The sequence below is a fragment of the Nicotiana tabacum genome, chromosome 23 (genome assembly GCF_000715075.1).
Source record: "Nicotiana tabacum cultivar K326 chromosome 23, ASM71507v2, whole genome shotgun sequence".
In the NCBI taxonomy this organism is placed as follows: Eukaryota; Viridiplantae; Streptophyta; class Magnoliopsida; order Solanales; family Solanaceae; genus Nicotiana; species Nicotiana tabacum.
In genome coordinates, this window is record NC_134102.1 from 117,767,192 (window position 1) to 117,784,828 (window position 17,637).

A 17,637-nucleotide genomic window follows, 5' to 3' on the forward strand; every position below is an offset into this window, starting at 1 on the left:
AGCTGATCAAATAGGTCATAAATACGTGGCAATGGATACTTGTTCTTCACCGTAACCTTGTTCAACTAGCGGCAATCAATACATATCCGCATAGAACCATCCTTCTTCTTCATAAATAAGATAGTAGCACCCCAAGGTGATACACTGGGCCGAACAAAACCCTTATCAAGTAGCTCATGTAACTACTCTTTTAATTCTTTCATTTCTGTTGGGGCCATACGATATGGTGGAATAGAAATAGTCTGAATGCCCGGTAACAAATCAACGCCAAAGTCAATATCCAAATCGGGCAGCATGCTCGAAAGTCCCGCTGGGAATACATCTGAATACTCCCTTACTATCGGAACTGACTTTGCGTTAGGAGTATCAACACTAACATCTCTTACATAGACCAGATACGCATCACACCCCTTCTCAACTATTCATTGAGCCATAAGAAATGAAACAACCCTGCTAGGAACATAATCTAAGATACCTCTCCACTCTAGCCACGATAAACCTAGCATAGCCAATGTCACCGTCTTGGTGTAACAATCAAGGATAGCGTGATAGGGTGACAACCAGTCCATGCCCAAAATAATATCGAAATCAACCATACTGAGTAATAATAAATCCGGTCTGGTCTCAAAACCACTGATAACAATCAAACACGACCGATACATGTGGTCAACAATAATAGAATCACCCATGGGTGTAGATACATAAACAGAAGAACTCAAAGAATCACGAGATACACCTAAATACGGGGCAAAATAAGATAACACATAAGAATAAGTGGAGCCTGGATCAAACAAGATTGATGCATCCCTATGACAGACCGGAACAATACCTGTGATAATCGAATCGGATGCAACTGTCTCCGTCCTAGTAGGAAGGGCATAATATCTTGCCTGGCATCCCCCTCTAGGGTGACCTCTACTTGTCCGACCTCCACCTCTAGCTGGCTGTGCAGGTGGAGTGGAAACTGGTGCACTAATCATGGCTTGAGAAGCCTGAGGGCCCTGTGGAATAGGTGAGGCCTGAGAGATATGTGGAGGCGCACCCCTCCTAAGTCTGGGGCAATCTTTCATTATATGACGAGTGTCACCACACTCAAAACAAGCCCCCGGAGGATGTGGCTTGGGCATGATCGACTGGACTGACAGCTGAAAACACCTTGTGCAGGAGGTACAGTAGATTTTAACGGCGCATAATATGGAACCTGAGGTCTGGGTGTAGACGGAATACCGCTAGAAGCTGAAAATGCTGAATGAATAGGACAGCCCATATAGCCTCTACCATGACAGGCTGCAGCTGGGGCACGAGAACTATTATATGTGCCAGAATCTTGGGGTCTCTTAGCTTCCCTCTCTTCTCTCTCCCGGATCCGCATACCCTCTAATCTCCTAGCAATTGATACCACATGCTAGCATGCAATGTCCATCTCCAGCTCTAGGGCCATACCGAATTTGATATTAGGGTGGAGCCCCTCAATAAATCGACGGACACGCTCTCTGACAGTAGCAACCAGGGCTGGTGCATGCCTAGCCAAATCACTGAATCAGACTGCATACTTCGATACTGTCATAGAGCCATGGCGCAACTGCTCAAACTCGGCGCCCCATGCATCTTTGAGACTCTGAGGAACATAATCCCTCAAGAACATATCTGAAAACTGATTCCAAGTGAGTGAAGTTACCTCAGACGGACTATCCAACTCGTATGCTTGCCACCATTGGTAGGCCGCTCCTCTAAGATGGAATGCCGTGAAAGAAACCCCACTAGAATCCACAATACCCATAGTATGGAGGATACATAGACATTCCTCAAGAAAACCCTGAGTATCCTCTGAAGCCAAACCGCTGAAAGTGGGAGGATGGTACTTCTTGTACCTCTCGAGCCTGAGCTGCTCTCCCTCTGAAACTGATGCCCTATCCTCGGGCCGAACTGGGACAACTGGCAATACTGGTATAACCTCTAGGGCATGGTCAACCTGGGCCTGTGGCTCTGGGGTACGGGCAGCGGGAGTCTATGCTCCTCCCTCGACCTGAGATGTGGCAGGAGAAAGTGGAATCAACCCTGCCTGAGCTAGAGTGCCAAACATGCTCCAAAATTGGGAAAGAGTCTCCTGAAGTGAAGGAGTAGTAACAGGCATCTCTGGTGCCTGCTCTCTAAGTGGAGCTACTGGTGGCTCTGCTGCAGTAGCTCATGCAACTACTCTGGCTGCACCACGTGGTCTTTCCCGACCTTTGCCCCAACCCCGACCTATTGCGGCTCCAACATGGGGCGCGGATGTCTGATCATCGGATCCAGTTATGCGTGTCCTCACCATTTGTGAGAGAATAGGAAGGCAATGGTTTAGAATTTCGAAGTCAACAAATGCGCATGATAAGGAATCAAAGAAGTGAACATTTTCCTAACAATTCCATAGCCTCCCGAAGATAAGTACAGACGTCTCCGTACCGATCCGCGAGACTCTACTAAACTTGCTTGTGACTCATAACACCTATGAACCTAGAGCTCTGATACCAACTTGTCACGATCCCAAATTCCCTCCGTAGGATGTCGTGATGGCACCTAGCCTCTAAGACTAGGTAAGCCTATCAATGCGGAATAACATAACATAAATCTGAAATAAATAAAACTGCAATATAATTTCAACTGCCAAAACCCGGTAGAAATAAGTCACAAGCTCCTAAGAATTTATTTTAAGTGTCTCTATACATCAGAATCTAAAGAGAATAAGGAAAATAACATAATAAGGATAGAAGGGGACTCCGAGGTCTATGGACGCTGGCAGATGGTACCTTGAAGTCTTCGTGTACGACTAGTTCACTGATGCCCGATCTGATAGGAAGTACCTGGAACTGCACAAAAGATGTGCAGAAGTGTAGTATGAGTATACCACAGCGGTACCCAGTAAGTGCCAAGCCTAACCTCGGTAGAGTAGTGACGAGGTCAGGCCAGGCCCTACTGAAAATAATAAAAGACAGGGTGAAAAGTTTAATAATAATAATATAATAATAATAATTAAAAAAAAATGACAATGGGAATGAATCAAGTAAGAAGTATGTCATAATTTAACTACAGAGAATAAGGGCAAATAATACCTAGTGAAAGAAAAACATAAATTTACAACTTCAAGGAAAACACAAAATAACCAAAGGCAAATGCAGCCATAAAGAAATATCAACAAGGACACTCAAGAGGTACCACCTCGTAGTCCCAAATCATAAATAAATTCACAATATCTCATTTTCTTATATTACCGTGGGAGCCTTCACATTTAATTTTAAAGAAAACATTTTCCCGAAATAGCATCCCGCATTTTAGCCACCATTATTACACCGCATGACTTCTATTAGTTCCCCTACTAGCCACACGTATCAAGACACCCTTATCTCACCGCATGCATTTCAACACCCACACCTTATACCACCGCATGCGTATTAATATCACAATATATCATAATTTGCACCTCAAGTGCCCAAATATTTTAACTTGCCAAAATAAATCAACAACAATATTATTTCCACAATAAGGAGTTCACGGCTCAATCACAATGAATACAAAATCTCACAAAATATTCGGAAGTGAATAACTCAACAAAAATAATATTTCACAAATTTAATACCTTGCCTCAATACCAAATTTTTATTGTCAAATACTTCATATTAATAATAATCCAATTAGGAAATTTAACTTTCAAATAATGAGAAAAGAATAAAAGAAACAAAGTTTCAACTAAACAGGTAAAGTAATTAGCAGAAAAAATGTCAGGCAAATTTAAAATATAAAATAGATCAATGATGATAAATATAACTGGATAAAATAATTTAATTAATGTGTAACAGAGATCTACACAATGTAAAATCAGAGTTTTTCACATATAGCATGTGTACACACTCGTCACCTCACGTACACGACTTTCAACACATCACAATTATCATATATATACCAAATCCTAAGGAATATTTCCCCCACACAAGGTTAGACAAGTCACTTATCTCGAGCCGGGTAATTCTTTACTCCTCTATGCCTTTGCCTCGCGAATTAGCCTCTGAAAGCCTCGTATGTATTCACAATTAATTCGATTCAATCAATACAAATTATTGAAATTTATTCCATATGAAAATACATATTTTTCAACAAAATCCGAAATTTAACTCAAAAATCGTCCGTGGGACCCACATCTCGGAACCCAACAAAAGTTATAAAATATGAACGTCCATTCAACCACGAGTCCAACCATACCAAAATTACTAAATTCCGACATCAACTCGACCTCCAAATCGTAAATTCTTATTTTGAAATCCCTAGACCCAAATCCTCTAATTTCACCTCAAAAACATGTAATATAGTCGAAATACTCAATGATAATCCAATATTATTGACTAACAATGATCACAACTGACTTACCTCAAGTTTTTCCATGAATTCTCTCTGAAAATCGCCCCAAAATCGTGTTAGAAATGTCCAAAAATGACAAAAACTCGGAACCCTTTGTTTTTGTACACTGCCCAGAGGTTCTGCCTCTACGGAATTTTTAACTGCATCTGCGATTTTGATTTTGCGATGAATCTCCCACTTTTGCGACAACCTTCGCTTCTGCGGACAAGGAGTCCACTTCTGTGGACTCGCTTCTGCGGTCCCAAGCGCACCTGCGATCCTTCGTCCACATCTGCGGTCGCGCAGATGCGGAAGTTTCCTCCGCACTTGCGGCCATTACTACACTCTCCCTTTTCCGCTTCTATGCTCCCACGCTCGCTTCTGTGAGCTCGCACCTGCGAGCCAAATTACGCAGGTGCGATTGCATCAGATGACAGAAAGTTTCGAGCTTTGTTCTAAGTCCAAATTTTGATCCGTTAACCATACGAAACTCACCCCGAGGCCCCCGGAACCTCAACCAAATACACCAGCAAGTCCTAAAACATCGACGAACTTAGTCGAAACCTCAAATCACATCAAACAATGCTAAAAATACGAATCATACCTCAATTCAAGCCTAACGAAACTAAGAAATTTCAACTTCTACATTCGATGTCGAAACCTACCAAATCAAGTCCGATTGACCTCAAATTTTGCACAGATGTCATAAATGACATAACAGACCTATTCAAATTTTCAGAATCGGATTCCGACCCTGATATCATAAAGTCAACTCCCCGGTCAAACTTCCAAGCTTAAATTTCTATTTTAGCCATTTCAAGCCTAATTTAACTATGAGCTTTCAAATAATTTTTCGGACACGCTCTTAAGTTCAAAATCACCATACAGGGCTATTGGAATCATCAAAACTCTATTCTTGGGTTATTTACATATAAGTCAACATCCAGTGAACAATTTTCAACTTAAGTTTTCATCCTTGAGAGTAAGTGTCTTAATTTATTTTGAAACCTCACCAGACCCGAACTGACTACCCCGACAAGCCACAATACAACTATAAAGTATAAAATGAGCAGTAAATGGGGGAACGGAGTTACAACTCTCAAAACGACTGGCTGAGTCGTTACAATATGACTAATGAGAAGTTGTATCAAACTAACCTCTCTATTATCCAATTAATATGCCGAACACCATCCCTTACTTGTAGGAGTTTAAGTTCTATGCACAAGTAATGTAAAATATATCCATATAATCAGGTCACGTAAATGGTAATTATAGGTAACTCCATTTTAAAGCATTAATTGGTAACTTAAAATAAATAGCAAGTAACTTGTTATAAGATGTTAAATTGCATGTTAGCAACTTAAATCCTTATTTACATATTAATCTTGATAATATCATTAACCGTAAGAAATATCTTTACACCATCAGTGTTGTTTAACCACTTACAATATGTTAGCTACCTTATTATCAAATTATTAATTACTCCGTAATACTTATCGTAGAAATTTTTCGATAATTATTTTATAAATAATTTAATTGTATAAATATTTTTTACACTATCGACAAATATTGCACGTGTGATGTACATTGTAAGAATATACACGATGATAAAGTATGAGAAATAGGATTCAAGTTACTAATAATTAGTGCAAAATGTAGACATTGAAAATGAAGGATAAAATTCCAATTAGTCACTTACCAATAACAAAAATGAAGAAGCAAAGTTAGGCGCATTATTCCTCAATAATGAAACCATCAACAGGTAAATTTACCCTCAATGTTATCGAAATGTCTTTGTCCTGTGTTAGGACTAAGGAATCCAACTTTATCTTCATCCCAAAACCCACCACATTAACCCAAAACAAAGAGTGTATTAATTTGTTTTTTTACTACTATTCACTTTTCGGTAAGAAATCCTTAGGTAAATTTTCTATGTTGAAATTGGAATGTATATAATTGGAAGAAACCTCCCCTGTGGCTCTTTATAAAAGGTACATTACTTTATTTTATGTTTCTTTCTCATTGACTAGTTTTCTTCTTCTTCTTACAATCTCTGAACTTTCAGTCCAAACTCCGGTGAACTTTCAGTCCAAACTCTGCCGCGTAAAGTGGGGGTGATCGCCGCCGGGAACCCTTCGCTTGTCTTCAAATCATCGGTAAGATAAATTATCTTTACTGAACTTTTTCCTCTTTTTTATTTTTTTTATTTTTTATATATATTTTTTTTCCTGCCCTATCATTGTTGGATTATATGCTTCTGTCTCTGTGGGCCCAAATGGGGTGGACCTCTTTGTCTTCTTTGTTGCTTTTTCTATTCATTTATTATTACTCCATTATTATTATTTTTTGTTTTTCCTTTTGTTGCATAGTGCTTTTTAAAAGATTATGTTTCTATTTGTAGTTCGTATTTATTTGTGTTGAGCTTTCTGAGGAGAGGAGAAGAGATGAGTTTTAAAAGTATTGATGAGTAACTATTAACTAATAATAAATGGTAAGTAATATAATAGACAAATTAAATTGTACTATGATGTAAAAATTCTTTGTATTGTAAAAAATATAGTAATTTAAAACTCTAATCTAATTACATGTAATGGCTAACTGGTACATTTCATAACTGGTATATATAAGGCAAAATCTATTTTTACCTCTATATATTAAGTTTTGAACCCTCTTGACAAAGTCCAAAGTGTAACTTAGTGGTTAAGGGGGTTCAAAATCTTTGAAAGGTCATAGGTTTAATTCCCACTAGCTACGATCTATTTTTTCTTGAACCCCTTCGTGGAGATCCTGCCTCCTGCCACTGCCCACTATATATATATAATTAAAGCTCCGTGCATTGGTATTTTCAAGGATTAATTATGCATGTTAGAAGCATTTTTTTAAGCTAAGTAAATTAATCGCGAAATGCCTGATTTTTTTTTATCACTTTAGGCGATGAAGTTATGAATTCCTTTTTTTTTTGGCTATAGAAATCTGAAAGTGATACTATGGGGTCGGGGAACAAGTTATATGACAGAATTATAATACGAGAATTAAATAATAGCGAGATTATTTAGTGACTGTATTTTTATTGGAATATGTTTGATTTATTGGACTAAAAATGGGATACACAAGGTATAATATAAATATGTGTTTGGTATATGCTAAATAAGTTCGGGGTTAACTTTTATTTTCAGTTTTAATTGGTTAATAGACTTTGGGGGAAGAGCCTCAGAGAAGGGCATTTTTGTCATTTTAGTTTTTATCCTAGGATTAATTAATTTTGAGATTATTATTCCACCCTCGATGTGAAATATAATAATACTCAATTATGAGATTAATTAAATCCGAGATTGCTAATTTCGAATTCAAAACTTCAAACAAATAAAATAATCCTTCATCTAATCCCAAAATTATTATATATTATCCTACGCACCAAACACTCCTAATAGACTAATGTGTCTACTATAGTTTTTGTACATGTGATACTTTTTTTTTTCTTTTATATCTTTTCAGTTTATATGTGACATTCACTTATATTGAGATTTTCAAAAGAAAGAAGATGAAGAAAGACAAATCTTTTTATTGAAAAGTAAACTCCATTTGTGTGCATATTTCTTTTTATAAATCGAAAAAGACTGAATAAATTACTTAAACTCTTTCATCAGCTAGATTGTGTAAATTTGCCAGGAGAAGAAATTTCATTTTCTTGAGCGGCATTTCCATTTGTGTGCATATCTTTAGACATGCACACAACGTAAGTATAGACAAATACACACACACATATATCCTATTAAAACGTACGCAATGCGTGCATCTTAATATGTATTTGCATGTACTCGACAGTTTTGTTATCTTATCTTAATACCATCTTAATTTTCATTGCGGAATACATCTTAAATTTCAATTCGAAGAAGTTAATACTTCATTGATTCTTCAAAATCTAATTTATATGTTTGTAATTGTTGTTTTCTAATATTTACTTAAGTGGATATGTTTGTAATAAGTGTCAATTAGCTACTCGGCACCTTGCATGAGGACTCATACAATCAGTTATTATATTATATTAGTTGGTCTCTCGGACTTTGCACAGGTACACAACTTAGGGGTCGTAGGTACGCAGGATAAATGATAATAATTTCGGGATTATTAACAAGATTATTTTATCCTAATTGAATATTTGAATTTTTGAATTCGAAAATTTCTTAGTACCACAATTGAATACTCCATTATTCTATCCAATATTGAGGGTGAGATAATAATCTTTGGATTAATTAATCCCGATGAAATACTAAAGCGAAGATTTCCTTCTCCAAGGCTCTTTTCTCAAAGTCTTTTAAATAATCTAAGGATAAAATTAAAAATAAAAGTTTATCCCAACTTATCTAGTATATACCAAACACATGTTTACTGTATATCTCGTAATATCCATTTTTAATCAAATAAATCAAATATCTTTTAATAAAAATATATTCATTAAATAATTCTGTTAATATCTAATTTTCATATTATAATCCATCATGGGTTTACTTGTTCCCTTGCCAAATAACCCCTTAAAGTATATACAGACTCATACATATATGTCCTATTAAGATGCACACATATGTATTTGAGTAATAAAAATTTGTGCGTTCTTATCTTTAGCATCATAAGTTAATTCAAAATGAAGAGTTAATACTCGGATTTATTTTCAAAATCTAACTTACTACAGTATGTCAATTTTTATTTGACTTTTGGTTCTATGGATATATTTGTAAGTATCACCTAGCGACTTGCACGTGCCATGCACGAGATCTTATTAAATTAGTTTTCTTTTGTACTTATGTGAGTTTATTTATGTAGATGAGGTGGAGATTAATAACCTGTTTGGCTAAGCTTCTCCAATCCTAAAAGTATTTTTTTTCTTCAAAAAAGTATTTTTTTTGTTTGACCAAGCTTTTGGAAGAAAAAAAAAGTGTTTATGAGGAGAAGCAGAAGCAGAAAAAAGTAGTTTCTCTCAAAAAACACTTTTGAGAAAAATACACTTAGAAATAATTTTTAAAAGTTTGGTCAAATACTAATTGCTGCTTAAAAGTACTTTTCAAATTAGTTATTCAAACACAAATTGAGTCTCACCAAAAATACTTTTGAGAAAAAATACTTCTTAAAATAAGTTGATTTTTGCAGTTTGGCCAAACATGCTATAAATTTGTACTATTTGTTTGAGTAATTTGCTCATTCTCATCTTTCCTCATAAATTCAAAATTGAAGAACTAATACTAGGTGATTTCTTCCCATCTATCCAAGCCTTGGTGGATAGAGTTTTTACCTGATACCTGTTGCTGGTGGGAGGTGATAGGTATCCCGTGGAATTAGTCGATGTGCGCGCAAGCTGGCCCGGACACCACGGTTATATATATAAAAAAAAAAGAACTAATGCTTCATAGATTTTTCAAAATCTGTTTTAGTATATTTCAGATAATTATTCTCTGACTTTAATTAAGTGGATACATTTGTAATTAAGTATCAACTAGCTCCTCGCCTGTGCCCTTTCTTGAGATCTTATATAATTTTGCTGTAATTGAAGGGGTCGTTTAGTTACCTAGATAATGATACTAATCTTGACATAAATTTAGAAATTATATTTATTTTATATTTGATTGAGTATTGTTAAGGATTGAGATAATTTTATACCAAATCTTGATATTAGCTGTCCATATTGTATATGAATTACCAATATATTTCATTTTCCTTGACATCATTGTAACAAATTAATAGTATTGATTTGCACATGTAAAAGAACGAAAAATGAATAAAACAAATTAATATTTCATTTTCCTTGACTACGCATATTGAAAGTGATATTAACAGACTGATTTTCTATTATGGTCTTTGTGCACGTGACGCATTTTGCTCATCTCTTTTAATTTTTATTTTTTTCACTTTACACGTGAGATTCTGACTAGGATCAGATTTACATAGGGGAGCTAAAAAGCTTTAAAAGAAAAGAGCAATCCTTTCATTGGAAAAACAAAATTTAATTCTAAAGAAAAAGTTGACGTCCCTTAAAACTCAATTTTTAATTGAAAACAAATCCGAAATCACAAAAAAAATACTATTAACTTTATTTCATATCATTAATTCTTTTTTCTAATCTCTTTTTGAGTTTGTGTGTGTGTATATATATATATATATATATATATATATATTATATTAGAAAAATATATAAATTTTATATATTTTTGTGACTATCGGGCTTAAATATTTTCAGCCGCGGACTAAAAATAATCTTTTGTCTTTTTTTTTTTTTTTTTTTAATCTTTTTCCCTAGGTTAAAAATAAACACAAACCTTTTGGCTTTCGAAACAGATGGTCTATAACCTACCAAAAATGATTAAGCTACTCTACTCTGTAACCTACCAAAAATGATTAAGTTTCATTAGACTTTATTACTAGGGGGTGGGTGGTTTATTTTGTTGCGTGTTAACCCCCCATAATTATCAACTTTTTACAGCTGTAAAAAACAATAAATATAGGAGTAATGAACAAAGGAACCAAAACATTCCTTAAAAGCCCGTTTCAGTATATATGTATCTCTCTGCTTTTATACCTTTCCCTCTCTTTTCTGACTGTTTCTCTTCCTCTACAAAACCAAAAAACACCACCCACCCACCCGCCTCTCTATCTCCGCCTGTCTCACGCAAAAGTTTCTTCCCGAAAAAGTCTCTTTTCTGTTCTCTTTCTCTATCTCTCGTTCTATATTAGTGTATACATTCAAAGTCTATTTTATTGTATTAGTCCCTCAAGTTTTACTCTGTTTCAAGAACTCAAAAAGCTCTTGGTTCTTGATTTCTTCATTATACAAAAGTTCACTCTTTATCCAGGTGAGTGTCTCTTTGTAGTTTGTAAAATCTCCAAGTCTGTCTTTAATATACACTACTATATGCGTGACTGTTCTTTGATGGGGTTTTGGCTGGGTTTTAGTCTTTTCACTTTAAGAGCTTACCTATCGTATTGTATCGTATTGTTACTCTAAATATAATATTTATTTTGATTATTGCTTTAATTTTATTGTATCACATCGTTAAATTCATCGTTATGTAATGAGAAAAGTGTCACTTTATGAAACGACTGATTTGGTATAGTGGCGTCGTTTCTTTGCTTTTTTCTTGCATCTCGCCCTTCTTTATTATTAAATAATCATATTTTATTCTTTATCTTACTTTTTTATATAATAATTCTACTCTGTATCCTATTTTTTCTTAGTAATGTTACAAGTTTATTCTTTATATTGTTTGTGTGTTACATCATGAAACGTACGCCAAACGATACAATCTATCCAAACATTGTATTCATCAAACATACAATACAGTACAATACGATACATTATGAAACGACATGTAACATCAATCCAAACAAGCTGTAATTTATAACTTGTCTTATTTTAAAAATTACAAATCTCGCTTTTAATGGTGGCTTACATAGTGAAAAAAATTATGTACAACTGATGGTGAATACAACTTAAAGTGGTAGTTTTTGTATTTGTTCTAGTGTATTAGTGCTTGTGCATTTTGATCAAGAAAATTCTGTGTTTTTGATATTAGTATTTTTGATTGGTTTTGGTTCAAGTGTAGTATTCTGGAAGATGGATTCAAGGGCAGCCTCTTTTCCAAGGAGGAGGACTAGACAACAATGGGATAAATATTTCGTCGAGGTAATTGAGAAGAAGAGGTTGAGTCAAAGTGGTAATCCTCCTCAGTCTTCTAGTACTTGTTCTGTGAATATTGGAGATGATGTTACAGCTTCTGGTGATATGAGGGAATCATCTAGTGCAACAGGAAAACTGACTAAAGAAAACACAAGTTGTGGAGTTGACAACAGAAAAATTGGAAAATGGTCAGAAGGTGAAAGTATGGTAAGAAGTTTGGACAAAGGTAAAAAAAGGATGGACAATGGGAATAGAAAGCTCAGTCCAGGAACTTGTGAGTCCATGACGAAACAGATTTTCGTCCAGGAAATATCTGATGATGATGTTGATGAGGAGGAGGAGGAGGAGGACAGTGATCCTGTTGTTGTTATCACTGGGGAGTCTGCTGCGGCGTCTGCTTTAAATACTGGATCAGGTTCAGGATCTTGGTCCAATTGTGTTGGGTTAAGGAGTCCTATTGTCGCTACAGCAGATGAGGTTGTTTCATCTACCTCAAGTATGTGTAGGACACGGGGCCCTAGTGAGTTGCATAAATCAGAGGAGCCAACTGATTTTGAGGAATCAGAGGACGATTGTGTAAAATCACAAGAGTCTAGTGATGATACAACAGAATCTTCTGAGTCAGAGTCTGAAGCTTCTAGCGATGAGGATAATGATGACCCCGAAGATAAGGATTATCGGGTGAATGAGCCATCAAGTTCTAGCGAATCAGATGACAACATTGATGATGTGAGTTGTCATATAGAGCTTCAAGACAATGAAGAAGGAAAAGGATCTAATATAAGAATTGGTTTGGATGATGACATTGATGGAAGAAAGGAATCAGAAGATGATGATCCTGTAGAGCAACAAGAAAATGGAGAAGGAAAAGGGGAGTCAAATGAGGGGCTAATACCTCAGCTTGTTGTTGAGGGTGAAAAGCACAGGGGCCGAGCATATCTTCTTCGTCCACGCTCACTTTCTAAGTCAAAAAAGAGGAAGTTAAACCATGGAAATTGTAGTAGCCCCATTCTTCTCAGTGATGACGAGGAGTCTGAATCCCCATTTGAAGAGGGCACAGACGCTGATGACTCGACACGAGATGCTGCTCAAAAGGACAAGGTTGATGACTTGGTGAAAAAGGTTGCTGAAAAGGAAAAGGCTGATGACTCTGTGAAAAATGCTGCTCAAAAGGACAGAAAGACTCGGAAGAAGTGTATTCTTAAGGATCTCGACTTTGTGAAGTTTGTTGTTGATTCTATTATAAATGTTGATGATCATGATAAACTTGCTTCTCCTGAAGGGAAGGAACAGTTTCCTGTCAAAGAAACACTTCCGTTGATCTTCCGGTTTGAAGACGAGGATCCTCTCCTCCAGGAGAAAGAAGAATGGGAAAAAGAAATCGACAATTTATTTGCTGAAATGGACATGGGTATCTTAGAATCATGCATTGGCTTCACAAATCCATCTTTGGTGGGCTACTCTCTCAGTCAGATTCAATTATAAGTTTTAGCATTAAAATTTTCTGCTTTACCCGTCTAAATTTGTTATTATGTTTTGACAAACTGATAGGCAGCAATACTCTATGCTTATTGTTTTGAACTTCATTGAAATTCTAAATCCTTATTTCTCGTTTTTCATTTGTTCATATCCTAAAGTTAACAGCTTCTAACACTATGTAAAATCTCTTTTTGCTGATGCAGGGTGAGAAAGTTAGCGGCTGTCAGATGGGGAGCCACCATCTTATTTTAGATGAACAAATTGGACTCATCTGTAAAGTTTGTTCACATGTGCATCTGGAGAGCAAGTACATCTACCCTGCTTTTGTAAGTATATGAGTTTATCTGTCAAGCGCTATCCTTTTCAACTAGAAGCACCATTTACAAGATGTGTTGTTATCATGTAGCTGGATCTACATTGCAACCTTGACAGATTTGTAATAAGTTCTGGACTGTGGTTTTTTTTCCAAATATAGTTAGCTGCCACTTACTGTTTTCTCTTTCAATTATAAATTGACTTGCTAAAAATTTAGAGTATTAAATGGAACTAATTCAGTCTATTAGTTTGTGAGGTTTTGCTTAGTCCATAGAGCTATATTTATACTTGATAGCCTTGGTTACATATTCTTTTGCCATCCTTATGTTTGATTTTATACACTGTGCTCTCCTATATGTATTTTCACTCTTTTAATGTTTGTCTTGAACTTCTGTCATTTGCAGGCTGAGAGAACCCGCGGGAGGCATGAAAGAACGTATTTCGGAGAGTCGTCACCATTCTTCGATGTTGACGGGTTTAGATTTGATGATCCTTCTGCAGTCCATGATTCTGCTATTTATGTGGAAGGAACTGTGTGGGATTTAGTTCCTCTGCATGCCAAAGCAACAATGTATCCTCATCAACGTGAAGGATTTGAGTTCATGTGGAAAAATATTGCTGGAGATATATACCTTGAGAAGCTGAGCGAGCCTTTATCTGCTAGTAGGGGAGGATGCATAATCTCACATCCACCTGGAACCGGAAAAACCCGTCTGACCATAGTATTTCTTCAGGCATTTCTGAAGCAGTTTCCAAAGTGTCGGCCTGTAATCATAGCTCCGCCCAAGTTGCTGTCTAACTGGGAAGTCGAGTTCCAGAAATGGGAGGCGGACATTCCCTTCCACAACTTGAACAACAATGATTTCTCGTGCCAAGAAGATGAAGTCACGGTTGGTCTCTACCACTGTTTATCACGTGCCGGAAGAAAAAACAAACACCATATACGTATGGTGAAGCTGAAATCCTGGGCTAAAAGTAAGAGTGTATTGGGGATCAGCTATGACTTGTTCGAGAAGCTCACGGGAGAATATGGAGATGGTTATGCCAAAGAGATTAGAGAAATACTTCTAACATTACCTGGTCTTGTAGTCCTTGAAGAAGGGCATACTCCTCGGAATGAGCAAAGCCTTCTGTATAAAGCTATGACTAAGGTTGAAACGCAGAGGCGCATACTTTTGTCTGGAACTGTCTTCCAGAATAACTTTAAAGAGTTGTACAACACCCTCCGCGTAGTTAGTCCAAAGTTTGCTGCAGAATCTGAGCAGAAATGGGCTTCTCTTAGCAATTCTATTGACACGAATTCCCGAGCATTGGAAGAGCTTAGGGATATGATTGCACCACTAATCCATATATGTAGTGAAAATGTGAAGATGAAAAGCCTTCCGGGTATAAGGGACACACTGGTATACTTGAAGCCCACAGATCTGCAGAAGAAGTTGCTCAATATGATTCCAGAGTATCCAGGCTCATTTGACTTTCGAAATATGGTGTCTCTGATCTCTGTTCATCCTTCATTAGTGGCAAATAAGAAGGTGTTCTCTGACTTAGAAAGTCAGCTAAATGAAAGAGAATGTCGGTTGGATCCAAATACTGGAGTGAAAACAAAATTTGTCGTTGAACTAATCCGACTCTGTGATGGCATGAGAGAGAGGGTTATAGTATTCAGCCAGTTACTTGATCCTCTAAGACTGATCAAGGAGCAACTCAATTCTCTCTTTCACTGGACTTTAGGCCGAGAGATTCTATATATGGATGGGGAACTTGACGTAAAGCAGCGCCAGAAATCAATAAGTTCTCTTAATGATCCTAAGAGTGATGCGAAAGTGCTGCTCGCATCAATAACGGCCTGTTCGGAAGGAATAAATCTTATAGGGGCCTCACGAGTAGTTTTGCTTGATGTTCACTGGAATCCCTCGGTCGAACAGCAAGCCGTCAGTCGAGCCTACAGGAATGGTCAGACTAAATTTGTGCATGTTTACTGTCCAGTGGCATCGAAATGGGAGGTTAACAAGATCGAACAGCAGACGAGGAAAAAATATCATTCTGGTGTACTTTTGTCTAGGAATGAAGTGAATACTTGCAAGACAAATCCTTCTTGTTCTGTGCTTGAGGACAACATACTAGAATCCATGGTTCAGAATGAGAGTCTCCGTCATATTTTTGAAGAGCTACCTTATGAACCCCGTGCCTATGGCTTTAGTTCTTGTAACCAACCTTCAAAAGCGAGCATTTAGTTCAGTTTGGGAATTTCAGGAAGCTTCTCGTGCACAATGAAGGTACGCTTTCTTCTCGTTTGCTGGTAACTGAAGCAATCAGACTTGTTTTGTCTATTTCGTCAACTACCTGCTAAAATCCTTTTATCTCTTTCTTGTTATTCGCCTTGTCAGATTGCTTGGAGTGTTTTGGCGTATGCGAAGGACACTTTTTTGTAGGAGATACAGCTGAACGTCGAGGAATTTTTGAAGCCACCCTTCTCTGTTGTATTATATGACAGCTACACTAGCATACCATTGGTAAGCTTTTCCCTGAAAATGCTAAGTGGTGTATTCACAAGAACTGCTGTAATTAATTCCTCTAATCAATGATGCCAGAACATGGAAGAAGTCATTAGTAGTTACTACTAATTAGTGCCTTTATCAACTACTACTATTATCTGTAGAGAGAACCCTTAACCAAACTATTATGTACTATAGTTTCATTCGATACTTACTACGTTGTATTTTAGTTGTTTACACTGAATATAAACCTTAGGAATGGTGGTCTTTTAGTCATGAGAGAATTTTGGTTTTGAACATTTATACAGTTTGCAAGTGCAACGGGTGGATTATGTTTTCTTATTTATTTCCTTCTGGTTTCAGGCATTTTGGTGCAGTTTTTTGGTTTTAAAAAGAAAAAGAAAGCAAGAATGTGCAGATTCACACTTGGTTAATGAAGAAATGTTGATTCTCAAGTGGCAGATACAAGTATTAATGTTCTTGTAACTGTAGAAATAATGTATTGCCAGTCAAATTATTTGTTTCAGAGCTGTGAAACATCTCTTGCTTCTTTTTATCTATTAGCCTTGTATATGGTAAGCATATGCTTTAACACAATTGTATTTGGCTCAAGCCTTTTGGTAAATTGTACATAATATTATTCAAGTTGTAGATAGTAAATTGCCTTCATGCCTATTTGTATCCACTTTTCATTATATATACATTAAAATTTCAAAATTTATTTTCAAAATAATTAAGTGAATATTTTATTTGGCTGTGATCATAATGCCTTAACATTTAACTTACAAATTACTGAGAAGTGCCTAAAACTTGCCTTTTTTCACATGTAAATTACACATTATCTACACAGTAAGTGGAGTTTGCAATTTGATGATATTAGAAGGGATATAATAAAGGGAAAAAAAAATGTAAAATGGCAAAACCTCTTTTGATTAGGTGAGAGGCGATTCCTCAAATTATAGATTTTAAATTTTGTACAACTTTTTGGTTACAGAAATGACCAATTAAGGAAATAAAATATACACCCTCTTGTGATATAGAGATGATAACTTAAGAAAGTATTAATAATCTTAAGCCAAATTATTGTTTGATTGATCTGAAGAAACTCCGTCATCTGATCCCAAAATTAGGAAATAGATTTTGAAAGAGTCTCCTTATGTATAGCCTATATAGTTACTCTTTTTAACCTTACATATATATAGTTAACTCAGAATATAAAAATTAAATTCATTCCCTTGAAGCAAAATAAATAAATAAAATAAATAAGAGGAAAAGGAAAAAAATCAATAATCATGATCGAAAGCACTTCATTTC

General features: G+C 36.1%; 1 protein-coding gene across 7 annotated transcripts; it reads left to right on the top strand.

Annotated features, from left to right (window-relative positions):
- The first annotated feature begins 6,006 nt into the window (after positions 1-6,006).
- Positions 6,007-16,998, top strand: LOC107809717 (SNF2 domain-containing protein CLASSY 4-like). Of its 7 annotated transcripts, none has more exons than XM_075246432.1 (7): positions 6,007-6,130; positions 6,434-6,524; positions 11,956-13,486; positions 13,717-13,839; positions 14,233-16,104; positions 16,216-16,341; positions 16,687-16,998. In XM_075246432.1, the coding sequence occupies exons 3-5, from the start codon at positions 11,972-11,974 to the stop codon at positions 16,060-16,062; spliced, it is 3,468 nt and encodes a 1,155-aa protein (XP_075102533.1). In that variant the 5' UTR covers positions 6,007-6,130; positions 6,434-6,524; positions 11,956-11,971; the 3' UTR covers positions 16,063-16,104; positions 16,216-16,341; positions 16,687-16,998. The 7 variants fall into 7 exon arrangements, with proteins under 7 accessions (XP_075102533.1, XP_075102531.1, XP_075102532.1 ...); XM_075246430.1 differs by having other exon boundaries at positions 11,961-13,486; XM_075246431.1 differs by lacking the exon at positions 6,007-6,130 and adding an exon at positions 6,155-6,359.
- Positions 16,999-17,637: the final 639 nt, after the last annotated feature.

What these genes read in the sequence shown, in the direction of transcription:
- LOC107809717 (XM_016634383.2), top strand. Translation starts at nt 10,868, where the DNA reads ATGAACAAAGGAACCAAAACATTCCTTAAAAGCCCGTTTCAGTATATA. An exon ending in GCTTCACAAATCCATCTTTG is followed by an intron (nt 13,487 to 13,716) that starts GTGGGCTACTCT and finishes TTGCTGATGCAG; the next exon opens with GGTGAGAAAGTTAGCGGCTG. An exon ending in AGTACATCTACCCTGCTTTT is followed by an intron (nt 13,840 to 14,232) that starts GTAAGTATATGA and finishes TGTCATTTGCAG; the next exon opens with GCTGAGAGAACCCGCGGGAG.